Source organism: Peromyscus eremicus, chromosome 15, assembly GCF_949786415.1.
Source record: "Peromyscus eremicus chromosome 15, PerEre_H2_v1, whole genome shotgun sequence".
Taxonomy (NCBI): domain Eukaryota; kingdom Metazoa; phylum Chordata; class Mammalia; order Rodentia; family Cricetidae; genus Peromyscus; species Peromyscus eremicus.
The window spans coordinates 59,761,713-59,781,750 of NC_081431.1; the positions used below are offsets into that span (position 1 = coordinate 59,761,713).

At 51.3% G+C, this 20,038-nt stretch overlaps 1 protein-coding gene across 1 annotated transcript in view; it reads right to left on the bottom strand.

Moving 5' to 3' along the window:
- Pik3c2b (phosphatidylinositol-4-phosphate 3-kinase catalytic subunit type 2 beta) overlaps positions 1-18,484 on the bottom strand; it is a 44,717-nt gene extending 26,233 nt beyond the window's left edge. Inside the window, 11 exon segments of the mRNA XM_059280630.1 lie at positions 2,872-2,994; positions 4,093-4,288; positions 6,000-6,033; positions 6,859-7,005; positions 8,481-8,544; positions 9,158-9,237; positions 9,414-9,525; positions 12,619-12,739; positions 13,064-13,218; positions 14,189-14,289; positions 17,480-18,484. Coding sequence (XP_059136613.1) covers positions 2,872-2,994; positions 4,093-4,288; positions 6,000-6,033; positions 6,859-7,005; positions 8,481-8,544; positions 9,158-9,237; positions 9,414-9,525; positions 12,619-12,739; positions 13,064-13,218; positions 14,189-14,289; positions 17,480-18,409 — 2,063 coding nt within the window. The 5' untranslated portion in view covers positions 18,410-18,484.
- Positions 18,485-20,038: the final 1,554 nt, after the last annotated feature.

Sequence of the window (20,038 nt, forward strand, 5' to 3'; positions counted from 1 at the left end):
CGACATCTGAGTCTGCATGAGACCCTGTCTTGGAAGGAAGGAAGGAAGGAAGGAAGGAAGGAAGGAAAGAGGGAAGGAGGGAAGGAAGGAAGAGAGGGAGGGACATTTTGACTAAAACCATAATACAGAGAAGCAAACAAGGCCTCCCATTTCTCAGGTCTTTCTGGATACCTGGGATTCCAAAATGGCCTCCCTAACCCTTTGCATGGGGTTGGTCAAGGGAACCACTACTTCTGCTGGAGAGCTGACTTCTCTTTGCCTGAGAACTTCTCCTTCCTGTAAGCTCTTCTTCAGCACTGTTAACCCTGGGGCTGCCTCCTCCAGGGACTGTGCTGGGGCTCCTGCTTGGCCACACAATCTTGGGCAGCTGAACTGCCAGCTGGGCCCTTGGCACGCTCGCTCACTCGGGGAAGCGGGGGCTATCGCTGGGATCCTTTCTGCTGTGTGGCATCAGTCATTATACTTGGACTGGGTGCTGTGACATAGACAGATAGCTTTTTCACACAAATCTCCCTCAGGCATTAGTCACTGTCAGCCACCTGGAACAGAGAAACAGGAACTGAGAAGGCCAGAGCTGAGGTACTCAGGCGCGGACACTGAAGGAGTGAGCGTTTAGCAAGCCCTAGATGCTCAGCCAAGTTGTCGTTCTCACTCTCTCTCTCCCTTTCTCGTCTTTCTTAGTGTCCTTAAGGACTCTTCAAGATCTTGTTGAGCCGTCCTCCAATCGCGTCCATTCTAGGCTGTCTACAGTATCATCTACCAAAGATGGCTGGCCCAAAGCTGAGCTCTGACCACTGGGTGCCGCCTTCTCCCTCATGCATGCCATGTTCTTCATTAAGAAGGGCTAAGGGGTCTCACTTGGGACATAGGGAGGGTAGGGCTGAGGCAATGCCCTACACACAGCACTGGGCCTTAGAGACCTGGCCCTGTGGATCAAGATAGAGCTCTCACACTTAGCATGGAAGGCTGGGCTGCATCCATACCTGACTCTGTCAGGCCCTAGGTCCTCAGCAACCCCCTCTAGACAGCGGTAGTTAGGATGGAGAAGCTCAGTAGACTACTGAAATGCAATGGCTCTTTACTTGGGCAGTGTTGCATTGAACCCAGGGTCCCACAGAGACAGGTTGCTCACTATGTAGTCCAGGCTGGCCTCGGATGCACAGAAGTTCTGTCTCAGCTTCCTGAATGCTTGTATCACTGAGCACCATGCTCTGCTTCTCAGAGACCACTGAATGCAGCTACCTTGTCTCTGGGGAGTTTCTCCTATCCTTAGAAGTGTTTGTTAGTGGTAATTGTACATTGTTACTGCTCTAGGATGACCTAAATGTGACGAACAGGACCTGTTTCCCCTCTGGTCCATCTGTTGAACACCCAGCCCCTTTATCTACCTATTTAAGCATCCTTGACCTCCCCAGGGACACTCTTCTGTCTCTGTAGTCTGCATTCCATGCTTTTAAGTTGCATTTGCCGCTTTGCCAGTGGGGACACAGATATGGTTGGCCTGGGGAAGTGACGCTGGGGTGGTGGAGCAGCAAGGGGGTACAGCATGGGCAAGGCACTGGGGACAAACACCAGCAATGCCACCCTCAAGGTCCCCTCACTGTGCTGATACAGTGTGTACTTGCCTGATGATCAGAGGACAGAGCCAGTCACTAGATTAGACACAGAGGTCAGGCAGAGATGGCACACACCTTTAATCCCAGCACTTGAGATCTCATGCCTTTGCTTGGGAAGCACACACGCCTTTCATCCAGGAAGTAATATGGCAGGGCAGAGAAAGGTATATAAGGCCTGAGGAAACAGGAACTCACTCTCTAAAGGATTTTGTAGAGGTAAGAACTAGTGGCTGGCTGTTCTGCTTCTCTGATCTTTCAGCTTTCCTCCTGATACTGGCTCTGGGTTTTTCTTTTTTTAAAAGACTGTCTAAGATTCAAATAACACCTCACCCCTCATTTCTTTCCTGTTTTGTATGGCTGAAGCGTTCCTTCCTGAAATCAAATCATTGCTAATAAATGGTAATTGATGCCATCTTGTGCTCGTGGTTATTGTATTTATAACCCGCCTATCTCTCTTTGGTGCCACACCCGCCTCCAGGTTAAAAAGGTGTCCTCATTTCTCAGTTTGAGAAGCTGAGGCAGACAGGCTAGAGAGATCACAGGATCAGAGAGAGAGCTCAAAACAGAGCCTTACTCCTTGTTCCATGCCCATTCTTCCTCCCCGCTCTATCCATAATGGACAAGCCATGCCCCTCTGTCTGGTTCTTCCTGTGTATTGAGATGGGAATCTCTTGGTTGGCCTAGGACTTGACTATGTAGGCCAGGTTGGCCTCCATACTATAGCAATTCTCTTGTCTCTGCCTCCCAAGTGTTGAGATTCTAGGTGTGGTTCTGTTGGTTAGTTTAGTGCTGTCTAGGGCCGAAACCCAGGGCCTCATATGTCCTAGTCAAACACTCTGCTTGGAGCTATACCTTAGCCTTTCTGCCTATTCCAGGGAATACTGGGAGGAAGGGGGAGAACAGAAATCCTGCAGACCAGTTAAACTCTTTAAAAGAGGCCAGAGCAAAACAATAAAGTATTTTTAAAATCAGCAAGTAATAGTTATATGATCCTTTATAGCTTATAAAGAGCCTTTATGGGTACTTTCCATTGGATGTTCCTGACAACTTGAGAGGTAGAAATTATACGCCTGTCCCCATTTAAGAGTCAGGGAAACGGAGACCCGAGAAGCAGCATGACCTATGTGGATAGGGATAGTTACGGAACCAGATTTAACCCAGGCTGTGCTCTGCTCCAGGTCTGACTATTGCTCCAGGATCTTCCTGAAGTGAGCAGGTTGGTCTGAGGCCATCCTGGAGCTTAGGGAGGGCTTACTGCTGGTCCCAGATGATGAGGTGGAACAGGTACTTGGAGAAGTGAGTCCGTCGGGTCTGCAGGGGGCTGCATAGTTCCTTGCCGCCATGGCTGAGGGAACAGGAGAGGTAGAAATCTTCATAGCTACAAAAAGAACAGGGGCAGGTCAGGATACCTTGCCCTTAAAACCAGTCTTAACCACTCTATTGCCAGCCTCCATTTTCCTCTGGTAGATTTCTCTTGATCTCTCTGGAGAATGCAACGTGGAGTCAGGGAGGGTTAGGACAACCAAGCTGGGCTTTTAGGAAGTATGCTTAGGAGCAGCAACTTGATCTGGACCCCTAGACCCCCAGAGTTTCAGGCCCATGCTGAGTATAGGAGTTTTCCTTCGTTTCGTGGGAATGGCCATCTAGCCTGGTCCTTATAATCAGTTCCAGCGCATCAAGTGAAGCACACAGGCACACAGATGTGTGTGTGTGTGTGTGTGTGTGTGTGTGTGTGTGTGTGTGTGTGTGTATGCATACATACATATGTATATACATGCAGGCAAGGAGTGTGGGGGAGGCAAACGACATATGCTGCCATGAATGCCAGCACATGGGGGTCCCCGTGGCTCACGACAGGTGCCTGACAGAAGAGGTCAGAGAAGGCCCCTGTTTCCCAGGCTGCCTCCTTTGTTCTACGCCAATCGCCCAGAGGAATACATTAAGTGAGAAACAAAGAAAGAAGGGAAGGGAAGGGAGGGGAGGAGGGTGGGCTGGGTAAGGGTGGGATGGGGCCAAATGCCTATTCCCCCAGGCCTCCGGACTCTGGGGATCCAGCAGAAGAGCCCGGGACGACCAAAAGAACATCCTCCTCCACCCACCCCTGCAAGGGAACCCCAGACAAAGGGTCACCCCCTCCCCACCACCCTCATCGTGCATCTGCAGGGGAGTGCAGCCATTGGCGTGGGCCACACTCTATCTGGGAACTGGCCATCTGTCGCCTGTCTCCCTCAGCTGGCTGCGGATCTGGAGGGGGCAGAGATGTCGAGGCAGCCAGCACTGGGGGACTGGCAGGTGCTTATCTATCTCCTAGGGGACTTTCTCTCTCTGCAGTGGGTACAGGCTGGGCTCCCCTCAGGCACTGGGCTCACCCTCTTAGCCCTGTGGCCCCAGAACGCCACACATCCTAAGATGGAGGACAGTAGGGTCACATGCAGAAGGGGAGAGGCTCATCTGTCTCCCCAGAGCTCTGACTCACCTGGTAGCCCAGATGATGGGAATGCGGTGAGTGGCGTAGACAGTGAAGGCCAGGGCCCCAGAGAAATGGCAGGCCTCTTGAACCAAATCATGCTTTCGGCTCCCAGGCACCGCGGTCTGGAAGTCGGCATTGAATGTGTTGCAGTACAGTTCCACCAAATCCAAGATGGCTGCTGTCAGGGCTTCGACCACCTTCTCTGTGAAGGGGAGAAGGTCAGAAAGGCAGCTCAATTAGGACTCAACAAGGGCCATTTTGTTGCCATGACACTAGCGGTAGGGGACAGCTTGGGACAGTGATCCCCAAATGCCAACCAGTTTTCAATAGCTGTGACAAAGCTTACTCGTCTGTGGAGAAATAGGAAAGATGCAGGAATGTGCCCTGAGCCTTTCATCAAGAGATGTCCAGCTTTAGGTGTGATCCTATCTTATACAGATACTTAACATTATTTAGTACTAAAATGTTATTTTTTTAATTTTTTTTTTTTTTTTTTTTTTTGAGACAGGGTTTCTCTGTGTAGTTTTGCGCCTTTCCTGGGACTCACTTGGTAGTCCAGGCTGGCCTCGAACTCACAGAGATCCGCCTGGCTCTGCCTCCCGAGTGCTGGGATTAAAGGCGTGCACCACCACCGCCCGGCCCAAAATGTTATTTTTAAAAAGTCTTTTACTAGGACTAGAAAGATGGCTCAAAGGTTAAGCGAGCTGACTGCTCTTCTAGAGGACTTGGGTTTGATTCCCAGCACCCACATGGCAGCTAACAACTGTAACTCCAGTTCCAGAGAGGGGTCCAACACCCTCTTCTGTGGGTATCAAGCACGTAGGTGGCACACGCACTTACATGCAGGCAAAATACTCATATACATAAAATAAAAACACATCTCTTTTTTTAAAAGTATTTTCTTGACAAAAAAAGTCTTAACAAGCTTGTACACCTCCAGTACCATCAGCACCATGCACATGCAGAAGCACACACACACACACACACACACACACACACACACACACACACACACAAACAAAAACAAACAAACAAACAAACAAACAAAACAAAAAAAAAACCCTGGAGGTGCTATGTTAGCTCCTAGAAGATTTTAGGGGACAATTTTTGGTCTGCAAAGTACAAAGATGGATTCACTTTTAAGAAAGCCAGTGACTGGGGTGGAGAGATGGTTAGTGGTTACGAGTACTGGCTGTTCTTCCAAAGGACCCAAGTTCAATTCCCAGCACCATAGGTGCTCACAACTGTAACTCCAGTTCCAGGATCTGACATGCTCACACAGGCATATATGCAGGCAAAACATCAATGCACATAATAATAAAATGAAAAAATTAAAAGAAAAAAAATTAGAATAAAATTTGAAAAAGGAGAAGGAAGGAAAGAAAGAGAGAGAAAGGAAGGAAGAGAGAGAGAGGAGAGAGAGAGAGAAAGCCAGTGACACTGGTTTTGAGGATGAGGATCTGCTCAAAGACTGTAGCAAGGAAAGAATTCTGGGGAAAAATCCTTCCTCCCATCTCCCAAGTCCCATTCTAAATTGGAAGTGTAAAGGGTTGTGGCTGCCAGGGGAAGAATCACAACCCAGCAGGGCGAGCTTTTCCATCTGGATTGAAGGATAAACTCATCCTTGCCAATGCCTCTACCCCACCTCATCGCCCTCTCCCAGTAACACCATAAGGGCTGATTAGCAAAAATAATGAGAAAAAGATCTGTGGAAAGAAATGTGGGCTCCAGCTGTGTCCACACCTCACAGGGAAACACACACACACACACACACACACACACACACACACACACACACACACACACACACACACACACACACACGGGGCTGAGCAGGAAGAAGAATGTGGGCTGAACCAGCAGTTGGCAGTTTCCAGCCTCTATGGGACAAAGAGGGAGAGCGTTGTCCTTACCTCGGTTTTCCCTCACAGCCAACACGCTGGGATCCTGTTGGGGAAAGGAAGAGGCAGAGAGAGTCAGACAGGCCCATTTTTATCGTAGTTGGAAGAGCTTTTCACAGCTGTGCTCATCTGGGCCAGGCAGGGCTGAAATGTGGGGAGCAGAGATTCCCCAGGGAGAGGGAGGGAGTGATGGTCTGTACCAGAGCCATGGGATGGACAGAGTAAGCAGATTAAAAAAACCAAAACAGACCTGCTCACCTTAAGGAAAGAGCCCCACCCTCAGGCCCCAAGGCTGGGGATACAGGGTCTGTGGTGCTAACATGCCTTTACAGTACAACATCCCACTGTGGAATCACTGAATTCCTGGCTCTTGGGATTTCCCCCTGGCTTGGGTTTGCACCCTCAAGGATAAGCAAACTGTCAGACAAGGCCTTGGTGACTAAATAAAGCCTTTCTTGGCTCATGTGGTCATTCCCAGGAGACTGAAGCTATCCCATCCCTATGCTTAAGAGAGGGGACATGCTTGGCACCCATTTCCCAGGAATTCTTGTGTCTGAACTGCTTACACATAAACGGTGGTAGAGAAGAACCTTTTGTGTTTGTTTGTTTATTTGTTTGTTTTTTTTGAGACAGGGTCCCACTCTGTAGCCCAAGCTGTCCTGGAACTCAACTGTATAGACCAGACAGACCTCAAACTCACAGAGATCCACCTGTCTCTCGGCCTCCCAGATGCTAGAATTAAAGGCGTGGGCCACCACACACTGCTAGAAGAGCAATTTAGTAAGTGGACGCCAAGTTTCTCAGCATCAGCAACCCAGCTACCTGTGAACATCCCTGTCGCTTCCTCATGCTAACACCTGGGCCCGTTTACCTTCTGGATTTTTGGCTGCATGCGTGAGGGGCAGGGAGGCAGCTGGTTGAGAGCACTGGTGATCTCAGGAGTCTCCACGGCAGCTAGAGCGTTGCAGATGGCCTTGACAGACTGGACCACCCTGTCGGCCTTCAGTGGGAAATCCCCCTGCGGGAGGCCATACAGTGAAGCAAGTGATTCAGCTCTGTGCCTCCCCCCAGCCCAGCCTTAAAGGGTGTGCAGGGGCTAATGACTCTAAGGAGGAATTCCAGGAGCCATACTCTATATTCGGATATTCAGCCTCAGCAAACAGTCTCTTGCTTTGAGTGGGCCACAGCCACACTTCTTAGCCTGTCAGCCCCTTCCCTAAACCTTTTATTCCCAGTCTGTTGTGACGGTCTATTTCTGCTATACAAGCACACACAGGTCTCCGCTAGAGGCCTAACGTGTTAAGAAATCAATTGGCAGAGGCTAGCAAGGAGGTGAGAGAAACATACTAAGGCCCCACTTACTCTCTTAGACTTCTCATAACCCACCACAGAATGCCCTGGCTAATCGCTTGCTGCCGTAGACACACCACACTCTTCCCTCCTCTCTACACTTTGGCCCCCAGGATTTTCTCATCTGAAATCTCCTCTGTCTGACTGTGACTACTTACGTCAATTCAGATTAGGGACCAGGACACCTACTCCCTCACAAAGCTTCCCCATCCCAACACTCACAGTCACCCTCCTGTATCTAACAGCATTAGATGAACTTTCTATTTCCCTAACCACATAAACTCCCTGAGGCTAAAACAATTCTTACGCTATGCACCTTGGCTCTGCCCACCCCCTAAACTAACACAGAACACTGCAAAGTGGTCTAAGAACTCAGTGCTGGTGTTATTGTAGAGGCTATTACAAAATGGATTCCAATAGTGGGTGGAGGGTGAACTAGACCTATTACCCCAGAGGGAAGAATCCATGACTGAAAAATGGACTGAGAACATGGGGTTGTTATTTTGCTTTGTTTTTTGAGACAGATTCTCACTATATAGCTCTGGCTGGCATAGAGCTCACTGTGTAGACCAGGCTGACCTTGAACTCAGAGAGGTCCGCCTGCTCCTGCCTCCTGGGATTAAAGCCATGTGCTACCATGCCTGGCAAGGGATTTGATTTTTGAAACTCACTTCCAAAGAACTTTGCTTTAGCTTCATGATATTTGTGTAAATGGTTCCAAGGTTTGCAGCCCATGCAGGTCCACAAGGGAAAGGATCTAGCCTTGGGACTTGCCACTTCCCTGAGGGTGTGGTATCTGTGACACAGGCTCAAGAGAGCCTCTTCAGATGGTGTTCCCGGGGCATTTTCCCCCCACACACACACACACACACACACACACACAAGCCTGGGGCTGCACCCTTAGTTTGGAGATGTCTACTCCAGAGACAGCCGTCACAGTGCACCTCTTGACTTTCACAGAGGGACTGAACACCTTTTCTACACACTTGCCAGCTGTTGCCCAGACAGGAGGTGTTTCGCTTGCCCAGAACTAGGGGGATGAAAAGAAGGTGTCACTGACAGACTGTCATCTGACTGCAGGAAGCCTGGGGAAGAAGGGAACTTCCAGTGGCTCCTCTCTTCAGTCCCAGGATGTGTACTCACATCAGCCAGCAGGAAGGCATCCACCTCATTGTGGTAAGTGTCAAACAGAAGACTCAAGGCCTGCCTGGAGGTATGGGGTGAGAAAAATCACAGGAGAGATCACAAAAGATTCACTGTCCTGGGAGGCCCACCCTTTCCCTTCCCTCTTCTCCACTCAAGGATCAAACTCCGATGTGAAGGATTTCCCACTCTTTCTGTGCCCCAAGATGTGAAGGATTTCCTACTCTTTCTGTGCCCCAAGAAGATGGAAAACGAGTCTTTTCCACTATGCTACCTCTCACCTAGAAAAGGACAGAAGAAGCACCAGAGCAGTGTTTCTCAACCTGTGGGGTCGCATATCAGACAGGCATGCTGCACATCAGATACTTACAGTACGATTCACAACAGTAACAAAATTACAGTTAGGAAGTGGCAATGAAAATAATGTTATGGTTGGGGGTCACCACAACACGAGGAACTGTATTAAAGGGTCGCAGCATTAGGAAGGTTGAGAAACTCTGCTCTGAGAGAAGAGAGGAAGGATGCCCTGGGATACAATCACTCCTGACAAGTTTCTTGGGCCAAAGTCCCAGACATTGACGAGAATCTCTCATGCTCGTAGGAAGCCAGGCAAGCGTATCCATGCCATCCCCTCATAGTTCCTACTCGGACTACACCACGGTGGTACCCACTCTCACCTGCTGATGGTCTGCTTGACTGGCCTCTCCTGGAGATGGATGAGGTAGTTCAAGGTAGAAGGGCTCTGGTCATCATTCACCTGAGTGAGTGAGCAGCATCCTTGTCAGGCAGGAGCGACGTCCTTTTCTCAGCCTAGCGTACCTACCCCACCCCAATCCCAACATGTTCTACATCCCCCTCCGTCCACTCTACATGCCCCTCCATCCACTCCACCTCCCCAGGCATGTGCAGTTGTCAGCCATTTCCAACACTTACCGTGCGGGCCAGGTCGCTTCGTATGGCCTTCTGCTCCATCAGCTGGAGTCGGATGTTGATGTCAAACTTGCGGCAATATTGGATATACTCATGGCTGCCCAAGGCATGCTTACTGGTGGGGTAGGGGACAAGACCATTAGTGCCTGGGGACCTCAGTGGGAGGAGAGATGCATACTTTAGGCTGAGGAGAGACAACCAGGAAGGAAGGGAAGGCAGAAGAGAAAGGAAGGGGAACGGGCCTGTGTTGTAGGCCTTATCCTTTACTCCTGTAAATCTCATAGTGAAGCATGGAGGGACGGCATGGAGTTTACCTGAATAAAAGTCACCCGCAACACTTAACCCTTGAGCTACACAAATGACTCGCTGGCTCATTCTCAGGACAGGAATCCCTATAAAGAGCTGGGTTATAGGGGGAGTTCTTGGGGGGGGGCAGCTGTTTAAATCCCACTTTCTTGGCTTTGACAACCAAGGGAGTCCAGTCTTCTTTTTGTGTTACCTACTAAGGTGCTGAGGACAAATGAAGCAATCCCACCAGAATTCCAGAACTATTATCCCGAAACGGGATCCATTTCTCCCCTTCCTCCACAGCCCTATAAGTCTCCACACTTTCTAAAAAGTATCCGCAGTTCTCACGGCTCAGCACCCACAAGTAGAGCCTTAGTTCAGAAGAGGCAGCTTGCTGAGTCCCTCTACCACCCAACCTCTTCCTCTCCCCCAAATCACACCTTAATCTGAAAGGAAACCCACAAGAAAGGGCTGAGCAAGCCCCACTGGAGGCCAGCACTGCGGGCTGGGCCAAGCGGCAGCATCTGGGGAACAGAAGCCGGAAACGGCCTTCCTTCCTCAGCAGAGGTGGGAATCTATGCTAGAATGGAGGGGAACGGAGGGGAGCAAAAGGGAAGGAGGGGTGCAGAAACTTCTGGAAGAACAGGGCCTCGGGCCAAACAAAACCAGCCTAGACTTTGAGGCTTTCCAAAACCTGAGGGGACCAGATCTGCAATATGAGCTCTGACCTGCTCAGACGAAAGCAAACCTGAAGTAGTTTTGGAGAGGCTAGACTGCCGGGCAGGCCTGCGGGAGGGTCTGTCAGGAAGGAAAAGTGAGTGCCGTGGTAGAGAGGGGGAGGTAGCAGGAAACCTCCCCTCCCCTAGGACTGTCTCAAGGTTCTTATCACAGAGCGGCCAGCATCCTGGAGCCACACTCCCCTTCAGTATCAGCCCCTCCAGCTAGGCAAGGGAAACAATCCTGAGAGCTTCCTTGGGAGCTAGCAATTTTCTGAACCTTTCCACCCAGGAAAGGAACCAGCACTATGCCTTTATGCAGGGTGGGCGCCTAGAACCAGGGAGTCATGGCCCCAATGACTTCCTTCAGCTTGTTTGTGAAAGGGCTTGGGCTGTGCACAGCAGTTGTGGGGGGTGGGGGGCATGACCCAAGGACCTCTACCTGGTCTCATCTCATTGGGAACATTCCACTTGACATCTCCCACTGCCTCTAGACTTGGGGCTCCAGGATTGGGAGTCTGCAGGGACAATGTGGCATCTGTATGCTTTGGAGCCCCGGGAATCCTGTTCTGGGGCTGGTCCTTTGCTGCTGGTATCCACTGACTACTCATCAGGTCCTTCTCACACTAACCCTCATCCTGCCTGCCTGCCTGCCTGCCTGCCTGTCTGTCTGTCTGTCTCTCTCTCTGTGCGTGTGTCCTTTCTCTGACTCTGTGTGTCTCTTTGTCTCTTTGTGTGTGTCCTCTCTGTGTCTCTGTCTGTCTCTCTCTTTCTGTCTCTGTGTCCTCTGTCTCTCTCTCTGTCTATCTTCTCTCTGTGTCTCTCTCTGACTGTCTCTGTCTGTGTGTGTGTGTGTGTGTGTGTGTGTGTGTGTGTGTGTGTGTGTGCAGTGCAGTGCACAGATGGAACCCAGAGCTTCACCCATGCTGGGCTTCACCTCCACCCTACTGAGCTACATCTCCCATCTAAAACTTCACCACTCTTTGCAGAGGACACCAAGAAGCAGGCTTTACAACTGGTCAGTGGAAAGCCAGAATTTATTATAAATAGTGTTTCCTGGGGTCTGATTTACCCACCATAGCCCTGTTCCCTCCTAACAATGGCAAGCTGCTCAGGGCTAGTGCTTCCAGGAGACCCTGGATCCTCCCTGACCCTGTAGGGGCAGCAGGGATACAGTGAACACAACAAGGAACACAGCTGAGGGTACCCTGGAATTATATCACGATGGGCCTGCTTCTTTTCCCGCAGTTTCTAGATGAGGATGCAGAGGCCAGAGAATACCTACTATCCCCAGTGCTGAAGAAATCGGCCAAGCAATGAATCTCTAGTTCAGACTATTGGTCTTGGCTCTAGCCATAGAAAACTATTCTTCCTTGTAGATCTGCTGGAGGGAAGATGCACAGCTCCACAGACGTGCCACAGTTCACGGAAACTGCTAACGAGGGAGACACAGGCCTTGTCTTTCTCTAGTCCCAAGGTCTGTTTCCTCTAAGGAGGCCACAGATGGTACAACAGCCACACAGAAACTCGGATGGATCCTGAGGTTTGCTGCCACATGCTACCCCTGGGGGTGGGAGCCCTGCCTTCCCCACCCCAGTTTTCCACAGTCCAGAGCAGTGGTGAGAGCTTCCCTTAGCCGGTCCCACATCACACTTTCCAGGGAAGCTGCCTTCTGTAGAGGGCATTTGGCTGGAGGGAGCTGGAAGCCAGCCTAGGAGGAGGTGAACCAGCTGCACAGGCCCGTGGAAACAAAGGTATGTTGGCAAGGGAAAGCCAGCCAGGGCCACCGTAATTTCTCCCGTTGGTTCTGTGAGGGCACTTCTGCCCAGCGGTTGGTTGCACGTGCTCTAGACCAGGAGAAGCAACCTGCCGCTGCCCCTCAGCTGCCTCCGCAAACAGTGCACATCTCTCAGCAACCAGAAGCCTGCACACAGATACGACCTCATCTTTGCCTAATCCCAGCTCCAAGCTTTTCCACAGCAGATTTGGCTCAGGATCCAGCCAACCCAGCTGGAAGATGGAGCTCCTAGGGAAAATGCGACGTGGCCGGGAATGTGCCCAGAAAGCAGGAGTCCTGACCACAGGGTTAGGGAAGAGCAGTGAATGCTGAGCCCAGTTGCAGGTCTCTAAGCGCCTCCCTCGTTCTCCCAGCCAGAAGGCAGGTGCCACCTCCATCCCACACGTCCCTTACTCCACTCACTCACTTTTGGAGGAATTCCTCCAGTCCGCAGGGCTTGAGCACAAAGTCACCCACGTCCACCTCCCTCAGCTCATCATGGGTGTAGCAGAGGGTCTGATAGATGAGCAAGTCCACAGTGGAGGAACCTGCAAGCAAGGAGGCAGAAGAGACGAGGACAGTGACATTGGGCAGGTGGAACAGGACCTCCCAACTTTGACCCTTTATCACCAGCTAAGCGGTCTCTGGTACCATCACCAACAGCTAGATAAAGCAGGTGAACACACAGCTTGGGGGTGGGGAGAGTTACTGTGTACCTAGAAAGCTAGTGCCCCAGAAAAAGCGTCCCATCCGTCCCTCATTCTGGCTACAGAGGAGGAGAGAATCAAAACTAAAAGACTTCACAGTCCAAACCACAGTCCTCCCTCCCTGCCTCACCTCCAAGGACACTCACACAATCCCAACTAACTTACAGTTGCAGGTAAAAGTGAGTGGTTCCCGAAGACTGTCACACAACACAGTCACCTTCAGGTTGACCTCATCCCCAAGATGCTCTGGGCTCGGGGTGACAGTGCTCCAGACATATCCAGTTAGGGAATAGTCCTGGACATCAGAGCCTGTCCGAAGGCTGTACAGGAGGAAAAGGAGGACTCTTCTGTGTCTTCAAAAAATCCTGATGCGGGCCCCTCCCACCCTAAGGCCCACAGGCTTTCCTGTCCCTACTCAGCTCAGCCACCTGATCTGCGGGCCAGGCTGGGGCAGTGGGGATGTAGCCTTGGGGATCTGTATTCCTGCCATCTCTGCTAGCAAAACAATCCCCACAGTGGGATGGTAGCAAGAACTCTGAAAGCAGTTTTCCATACTAAGTTTAACAGAATTTAACCAATATGTAGTTAGAAATCCACTTCCTTTCTCTTCGGTACAAGAGGTTTTTTTTTCCCTGAGAGGTGTGTGTACTCCTAAGCGCAGCAGAGGGTCAGAGCCTGAAGTGAGGGGATAATTAGGCTGATCAAGGTTTGTGAACTTTACTAAAAATGTGCAAACCTAAATTTTTTTTTCTTTTTGTTTGGTTTTTCGAGACAGGGTTTCTGTGCAGTTTTGGTGCCTGTCCTGGATCTCGCTCTGTAGACCAGGTTGGCCTCGAACTCACAGAGATCCACCTGGCTCTGCCTCCAGAGTACTGGGATTAAAGGCGTGGGCCACCACCGGGCTTTTTTTTTTTTTTTTTTTTTTTCTTTTGAGAAGGAGTTTCACTCTGTAGCCTTGGCTAGCCTGGAACTTGCTATGTAGACCAGGCTGGCCTGAAACTCATAGAGATCCACCTGCCTCTGCTTCCCCAGTGCCAGGACTAAAGGCGTGCGCCATCACACCTGGCAAACTTCTAAGATTTCACTAAAACCTGCAGGTACCTGCTGGAGGAAGGGTCGATCCCACTCTGTGGGCGTTGATTTATTATAGCTCTTCCTCCTTCCTAAAGGAACAGTTAGCCTCCTCCAGAGACTCCGAATCCTCCCAACCACACACACACACACACACACACACACACACACACACACACACACCTCCCCCTCCGCCCCATCCCATCCTTCAGTTCTTACATATCCAGCATGTGGCAAAACGCAGCAACTTCCTCATCTCTCTCCTCTGAGACCTCAAACAATTCGTGGCCACTGGCGATGGTGTGGGGCCGGGAGCCCACCTTTAAGGGAAGAGTAGCTGACTCAGTCCTTTTTGCCTCATGGCATCCCGGATGGAAAGACACAGTCTGTGTATAAGGACTTTCGACTTAACATTAAAAGGAACATAAACGATTTAAAAAAAAAAAGGAATCTAGAAATACATTGTCAGCCAACCTAGGACTCCAAAGACCAAACAGAAAAGGGGGTTGAAGCCCAGGCTGAGCGTGGGTACTGGGGCAGTGGACAAGAGCGGCCATACCTGCTTTGTGAGGGGGACATGTCTGACCAGTCCAGTGTGGCCAGCCAAGCAGTATGTAACACAGTGCTGATGGCCACTGGTGGGCAAAGCCTTCTGGGGAAGGCTCCCAGAGACACACAGGTGAGCTGAGCCAGGCCAGGCAGGTGGTCAGTCCCAACGGTTCCCAAGGAGGCCTGGCCTTGGACAAAAGCCTCAACATCCAAGGCCCCAGAAACCAGACTCAGAGGCTGAGCTCTTCAGTAGTGGGTATGATTCAGACACATGTGCCTTCTCAGTAAGAAGACCCATGTGTCAAAGCAGGATTTGTGCTGGAGACGACCTGGCTGGGCTCCTGCAGGCTCCTGAGAGGCTTTGCTAGTTCTAAGCGGCTAGGGCCACAGGCAGCCTGCCCAGACTGGCCACATTTCCTCTCCCAGAACATACATGTGGTTCTGGGGTCCTTAGACAAGGCCCCAAGCCGTCTCCCATCCTGGGCTGCTCTCAAACACCCAGGAAACCCTCAAATGAGCCCCAGGGAGGAACGGACAAGGAAGCAGCTGTTACAGACAGCCCTCATAGGCCTGCCCAAGGCCGCCACCCAGGAATGAGGCTTTGGCTCCATGGAGTCCCAGGCTGCATCTGGTAAAGGCAGCAGGTTCTAACAGCTGCACTGGGGAGGAAAGGGGGTGTCTGAGACTGCAGTTTGTGTGTGCCCCCTCACCCCGCCTCACCCCACAGCTGCTCTCATGCCCTCCCTGTCCCTCAGGGCAGAAGGTAGCGACCGAGGTCCTCACTGAATATTCCGACTGCTTCCTCAAGTGTCCCTCCCTCTGGTCAGCCTTCTCCCCTGGGTGTGTGTAGAGTAGGGGTGCCAGCACATGAAGGGGAAGGCAGCAGTGGGGGCAGTTGGCATGTGAGGCCCTGGCTTTGCCAAGCGTATGCCTGTGTCCCAGTCCAAACAATAGTACCACTGTCAGCAATTAACCTACGAGAGGGAGTCAGAGAGAGAGAGAGAAGAGGCAAGAGAGGCGGAGAGGGAGAAAACAGAATGGCCACTGAAGGCCATTTCATGCCCTTTCTGTACCATTCCCTGGCACTGTAAGAAAACAAAAGCCACTTACGTTTGCCCGGCTGGCAGGCCCTGGTGGCATCGTCCGATGCTGGCCGGGGGAGTCTGCCAGGCAGAGGCTGGCAGCGGGGGTACCAGGCTGGCATTTGGAGCCAGCCATTTGCAGAGATGGCTCAGTGGGCCCGGGATAAGAAGGATCCTTCCGGCTGGAAGTTCGGTGAAAGCGGGGTGGGGGTATAGGCGCAGAGCTCAAAGGGTTTCCCCGGCCAGCAGGCTGAGCCCCCGCCCCAACCTGAGGTGGGGAGGGCCACTGCCGCATTGCCTCCCCGACCCCAGAACTGGCAAGAGCTTTTTGCTTTGCCCTTGCTTCTTCAAGGAGACTCCGAACCAGATCAGGCTCCGTTTCGGTACTCTGATGATGCATGAGGTGGGGGAGGGAAGACAGAGGTGACCACCTACCCCAGGCCGCCTGAGTCTGTGAGCAGGCCCGGCTCTGTGTGAGGAACTCAGCTAAGGACATGACTCTCCCCATCCCTATAAATAGCAGGAGCAGCCCCACCTCTGAGTTGAGCCTTTAAAAAGCCTGAGCTCTGGGGCTGCAGCTCACCCTGACTAGGCTTTGAGGGGCTCGCTCTGAAAAAGCAGAGGAAGGACGGACTGTGCATCTATGCCATGTTGGAAGTGATCCCTAAGGCTGGACATGAGGTGGGGAAGCCCCAGTGCACGAAGACAATGGGCAAGAAGGAAAGAGGATGGATGAGGGGGCATAAGGAGCTACAGAAGTCCGCAGCTAGGAAGGCAGCCTCCAGACTCACGGGGACCAGGGTGTCCAGAAGTCAGGGGTATAAGCAAGGTGGCCTTCAGGTCCCACCTTTGGAGATACTCCATGGACCAAAAACATGTCAAGGCTGCTGTGGAAGCCACCTGGGATGAAATGTAGACTTTGTACTTTTTGTTTTGTTTTTTGTTTTGTTTTGGAGACAGGGTTTCTCTGTGTAGCTTTGCACCTTTCCTGGAACTCACTTGGTAGCCCAGGCTGGCCTCAAACTCACAGAGATCCGCCTGGCTCTGCCTCCCGAGTGCTGGGATTAAAGGCGTGCGCCACCACCGCCCGGCTTGACTTTGTACTTTTCAATGTAAACTCATATAAGGCAAAGCATTACTATCACGCTGCCAGGCCTTTTTCTAAATATTTTCAGTGGGGAAAGATGGCTAAAAGTAAACACCCCCACAGTATGACTGTGCTTAATGCCACTGAACTACATACCTTTAAGTGGCTGATGGTAAATGTTATGTCACATATATTTTATCACAATAAAGAGCAGTGAGGACGGGAAGGTGAGAGGAAGAGGGAGAAAGACTTGGGAACAAGACCAGGGTCTACTCTGCCATTTCCTGCTGGGTGGCTTTGGAGCATCAGACAGGGTTGTCGTGGAGATCTGGATAGGGGCCTGGAATTCTGCGGGCACTGAACAAGCAGCTAACACTACGGACGATCATCGGGGTCGTGAGTAGCCGTGCAGCAGTTGGCAAGACAGAGCCTCAGGAATAAGAAGCAGCTCCAAGTCCCACCTCCACCACTCAACCACAGAGTCAATGGTAAGTCTGATGACTCCTAACTCAGTCCTTGCATCATGAAGGAAGTACCTATTAGCAGCCATGATTCCCAAACATGTGCCCCCAGAAGGGCTGTTTGGGTCAAGACACTGAAACTTAGCCTAGGAAAGAAGCCAGCCCCTTCCTGATGTTGGATCCCTCCCAAGCCCCACCACAATCGCCCAAGGGTCCCCAAGGCAGAAGCAGAAGAGGACTAAAGGGCCTGTGAGTGCTTGGGAGATCTGAATTTGGAAGGGTAAAGAGAACGTAGCCCACGTTCTGAATGGACACACAGAAAGGTCCTCACCGGAGCAGCAGAAATCCGGCGGTTCTGGCCAGGTGTCGCATTTTTTCGGTTGGCATATCGGGAAGTATAGGTTCGGGGGGGAACCTGAGGGGGCATCGTCTTGCTCCGGGCCACAGGCTTTCCAGAGGTGTCCTTGTTGAAGTCCAGGGGCCCTCGGCCTTCCTTCCAGCCCCTGGTAGCATCAGACAAGATCTCCGAATCGTAAGTTGACTTCAAGTTGAGCCTTGTAATTGCGTCATTGATGCCGTCATAGTCCACCGATCCCAGCATGTGTCGCTGGCCCCCACCATCAGGCAGCTCTTCCTCTTCTGGGTCCTGGGGCCCCAACAGTTTGTCAGGTGGCTGTTCCACCAAGGAAAAACTGTTGATGTCATTAGGCTGAGAGATCTTGGAGGGTGAGGGGGACCCCTTTCTGGGAGGCAAGGGAGGGGCATCCCAGATAGAGACCCGAGGAGGCAGAGGAGGCGGGGATAGTTTCTTGCTAGAACCATCTGGGTCACCTGATCCTGGAGACAAAGAGAGCCTCCCATCTGAGCCATCAAAAATATAGAGATAGTCTCCAGGCAGGGAGCCCTTGGGCCAGGGATCTGGGCCAGGCTGCGGATCTTGGGAGGTAGAGTTGGGGAGCTCTCCTGGTGGGGAGATGGAGTTGTAATTCAGGGTAGGATCAGAGCCAGAAAGACCACGCAAGAGTTTGAGGTCTGCCCTCCTGCCGGCTGGCTTGCTGTAGAAGTCCAAGGCTGGCTCGTCCCAGCTGATGAGAGAGGGCTCTGTGTTCTGCTTGGCCCTGTTCTCCTCCTTGTGATGTCGGAGCCGGGAAAGGGCATCGTACTCCATCTGCAGGGCTTCAGCCATGGCCAGTTCTTTGCGGCTGATGCCCACGGACTCCAGGGACTTCCAGTGCTCCCCATTGCCCTGAGTCGAAGACATGATGAGGGTGTGGCCGCAGGAGACAAGGACGCCTTCTACTTCCTGCCAGTGTCAAGACTGGATGGCTGGTACATGTCGCCGTGGGACCTGTAGGCAAAGGGTAAAAATGTCATTTAGTTACCAAGCAAGACTTATCAGTCATCTGATACTGTGACAATAAGGTGACACAATCCAGGCCAGTGCCCATTTCCTCAAGGCCCAAAACAGAAGGACAGAGGTACTTTTTTTTTTTTTTTTTTGGTTTTTCGAGACAGGGTTTCTCTGTGTAGCTTTGCGCCTCTCCTGGAACTCGCTCTGTAGACCAGGCTGGCCTCGAACTCACAGAGATCCGCCTGGCTCTGCCTCCCGAGTGCTGGGATTAAAGGCGTGCGCCACCAACGTCTGACGTTCAAAAGAGGTACTTTTTATTAACCAACAGTAAAAGTGGGAAGCAGGGTCTCTTTGGGGAAAGAGGACAGCGACCTAGGGGTGGAACTCAGTGGTAGAGTGTCTGTCCAGCAGGCATGAGGTCCTGGCTTCCATTCCCAGCACTGCCTAAATGGTTTTCAAAAAACAAAGGGGAGTGGGGGGCGGTGAGATGGTTTAGGGGTCAAAGCCCTTGCTGCACAAGCCTGCTGACCTGGGTTCGATCACCAGAACTCAGCGTGGAAAGAGAGAGCCGAGTACTGAAAGCTGCCTTCTGATGTCCACGCACACACTGTGGCATAGCACGCCCACCCACACTCATGTACTCCTACTACATGTGCACTTAATAATAATAAAGTTAAATGTCTTTTAATTAGAAGGGGAGGGGTACTCTCCACAAGGCTTAGTGGCAGAACATTTACCTAGTAGGCACAAGGCCCTAGGTTTGATCCCCAGTGACAGATGAAAAAGAATTAAACCAAGCGTGGTGGCACACGCTATGATCTAAGCATTCAGGAGGGAAAGGCAGAAACCTGGAGCTCGTAACCAGCCTGGGGGACATGGGAGATTTTTAAAATGAAAGTTGACAAAAAAAGAGCTGGAGAAATGACTCAGTGGAAGAGAACTGGCTGCTATTGCAGAGGACCCAGGTTCAGTCCTCAGCACTCTTTTTTTTTTTAAGATTTATTTATGTATTATGTTATACAATGTTCTGCCTGCATGTATCCCTGCCCAGCAGAAGAGGGCGCCAGACCTCACTATAGATGGTTGTGAGCCACCATGTGGTTGCTGGGAATTGAAGTCAGGACCTCTGGAAGAGCAGTCAGCGCTCTTAACCACTGAGCCATCTCTCCAGCCCCTTCTCAGGGCTCATTTGGTGGTCCACAAGCATTGGTAACTCCAGCTCCAGGCAATCTGATGCCTTCTTCTGACCACAGCAGACAGACCTGTGGTGCCTATATACGCATGCAGGCAAAGCAGTCATACACATACAATAAAAGTATGTCTGTGTATCCTGCATAATGGGCGTTAGCAGCTTAGATGCAAGATTGTAAAACATCGGTAGCGAACTTCTGCCCTCCGGGGTTCTCCCATTGTGCTGTAAGCCTGTATTTAAGACCTCCTCCCTCCTTCAATAAACAGCATTCGGCATTAAAAAAAAAAATAAATAAAATAAATCTAAAAAAGAAAAAAAAAAACAATAAAAGTACATAGCCAGGCGGT